The sequence below is a fragment of the Bison bison genome, unplaced genomic scaffold, assembly GCF_000754665.1.
Source record: "Bison bison bison isolate TAMUID 2011002044 unplaced genomic scaffold, Bison_UMD1.0 scf7180017864518, whole genome shotgun sequence".
Classification (NCBI taxonomy): domain Eukaryota; kingdom Metazoa; phylum Chordata; class Mammalia; order Artiodactyla; family Bovidae; genus Bison; species Bison bison.
In genome coordinates, this window is record NW_011495071.1 from 1,205,258 (window position 1) to 1,207,355 (window position 2,098).

Here is a 2,098-nt window from a genome sequence, read left to right on the forward strand (position 1 = left end):
TTGAATATAATCTATTTTCCAGTTAACACTGTACAATGTGTTTTTAAACTATTCATTCTTCTTACACTATACAGATATTTTATTCACCTGGATGAGAGGAAGTCAATTTAATTTTTAAAAAGCTTATTATTAATTTTTCAGTGACATCTTCGAGATCGTTATTCATTTTATCATTATAATTACACGTTCAAACTCATAATCTTTTTGAAAAATAAAAACTCAGACAGCTCAGACAGTTCAAACTATGTCATTTTAATATCTAGTTCCGGTTTTGAACAGTGAACATTACAGATTTATCTCCATTATCATCCTGTTTTTTCAAAATGAGTTTGAAAAGGTCATTCTCTTTTTTACAAGCTAGAAAGTACCCTTTGTACAATGAAGACTCAAATTGTATCTTATCATCATGTCCTGGAACACTTCTTTGAAAGAATATGATGTCACTTTCTTCATTATCAATGTTATCAGGAGGATTCATTTCCTATAAAGAAAAAAATTGCTTAATTTTTTTAGGACATGACCGATTTCAATATGTACAGTTTATTTTGAAATATTGCACAGAACTAAAGAAGTTTATATTCTCAAGAATTAAGAAAAAAAAAAAATCTCTGAATGTAGGAATACTGATCTCCTCTCCCTCTGAATCTCTAATCTTCCATTCTTCTTGACCACTTTGGCTTTCCCCACTATGTCATGCGCATTTAGGCCCAGGCCTCTGTTTTTCCCAATATATCCATCAGATGATTTCCTTCTCTCCTTTTCCATTCAGTGGAGTCCATTATCTGCTCAAGATGAAGTGGAGTTCCAGCCAAGACCACAGCCTTTTCAGGCTAATATCAGTTCCTGTCTTCTTCAACCATTCACAACTGTAGACATTGATGACCTTCAGCCATGAGCCTAGGGTAGCTCCAGTTTGTGAACCAATTGTGGGAGAGACAGGAAGGAGCAGGAACCTCAGCTGCTTCCTTCAGTGGAGACAAGAACTGAAACCGGCTATAAATAGACCTGTTACTTGTTCCAGGTCTTGGTCAGCAACTTTTGGGGCTTCCCTGCCAAGCATTTCATTTCCATAGTAGTCCTGAATTTCTGTCCTGAAAGTAGTCTGTCTCTTGGCTGGCCCCTGCCCTGGGAGGTCAGATGCTGATTCCTATGTCTCAGTGGCAGAATGGAGTTTTCCAAAGAATGGCTAGATCCCTTGAAACTATAACCCTGCTGGTCACTTAACTGACAGTACTGCCTGTGGTTTTCCCATTTAGTGCACCATGCCTACTTTTCAGGATGGACTAGAAAATGTGAGGACCTTTTCAGGTTCTTTCCATGTTAATCCCAGAACCAGTAGACTATTTGAACTTTATTTTCACCCTCTGGTAGCAAAGATCTTCATGATCCTAACCAAGGACTGACAGAGACCTCCAAACCCAAAACAGCATCCCGGTATCCTCCTTAGATGCCTGAAAGGACCTGGATTTTCCCCCAAGACTTCTCAACTGGAATTTATAAATCTTATAAATCTTTATAAATCTAGCTTGATCTTTGTCCCTTATCAACAAGTGTGAATCTAATTTAATGACACTATAAACTAGTTCTCCCATTCTACTATTTGCCAAGCATTATTTTCATCTTCCTGACACTGTCCCCAGTCTCTCAGTAAGTGTCTACTTACACGTGAAAGTGAAGAGTTAGTTGCTCAGTCATGTCCGACTCTTTGTGATCCCATGAACTGTAGCCCACCAGGCTCCTCTGTCCATGGGATTTCCCAGGCAAGAATACTGGAGTGGGTAGCCATTCCCTTCTCCAGGGGATCTTCCCAACCCAGGGATTGAACCTGGGTCTCCTGCATTCCAGGCAGATTCTTGACCATGGGAAGTCCCCACTTACATATAGATCAGGCTTTTCTCAGTTTCTGATTCTGTCTCGCAGCTGAATTAGTTTTTCTCTATCCCAAATGGCTTGAGCTTGGCCATCTCCCTCCTTTCCCTTCTGATTTTGTTGCTAAGTAACAACATGCTGAATCCTCTCCACCCTGCCTGTCCACCTCCAGGCTTCTAAAGACATTACAGTAACTGAGCTTGGAAGGGAATGGCTAAGGGTTTTTTTT

General features: G+C 39.8%; 1 protein-coding gene across 2 annotated transcripts in view; it reads right to left on the reverse strand.

Annotated features, from left to right (window-relative positions):
• Positions 1–231: 231 nt before the first annotated feature.
• Positions 232–2,098, reverse strand: part of IL18 (interleukin 18) — a 25,696-nt gene continuing 23,829 nt past the window's right edge. For both annotated transcript variants that reach the window (XM_010830332.1, XM_010830331.1), the window contains exon 6: positions 232–481. In XM_010830332.1, coding sequence (XP_010828634.1) covers positions 260–481 — 222 coding nt within the window. In that variant the 3' untranslated portion in view covers positions 232–259. The remainder of the gene's footprint in view (positions 482–2,098) is intronic.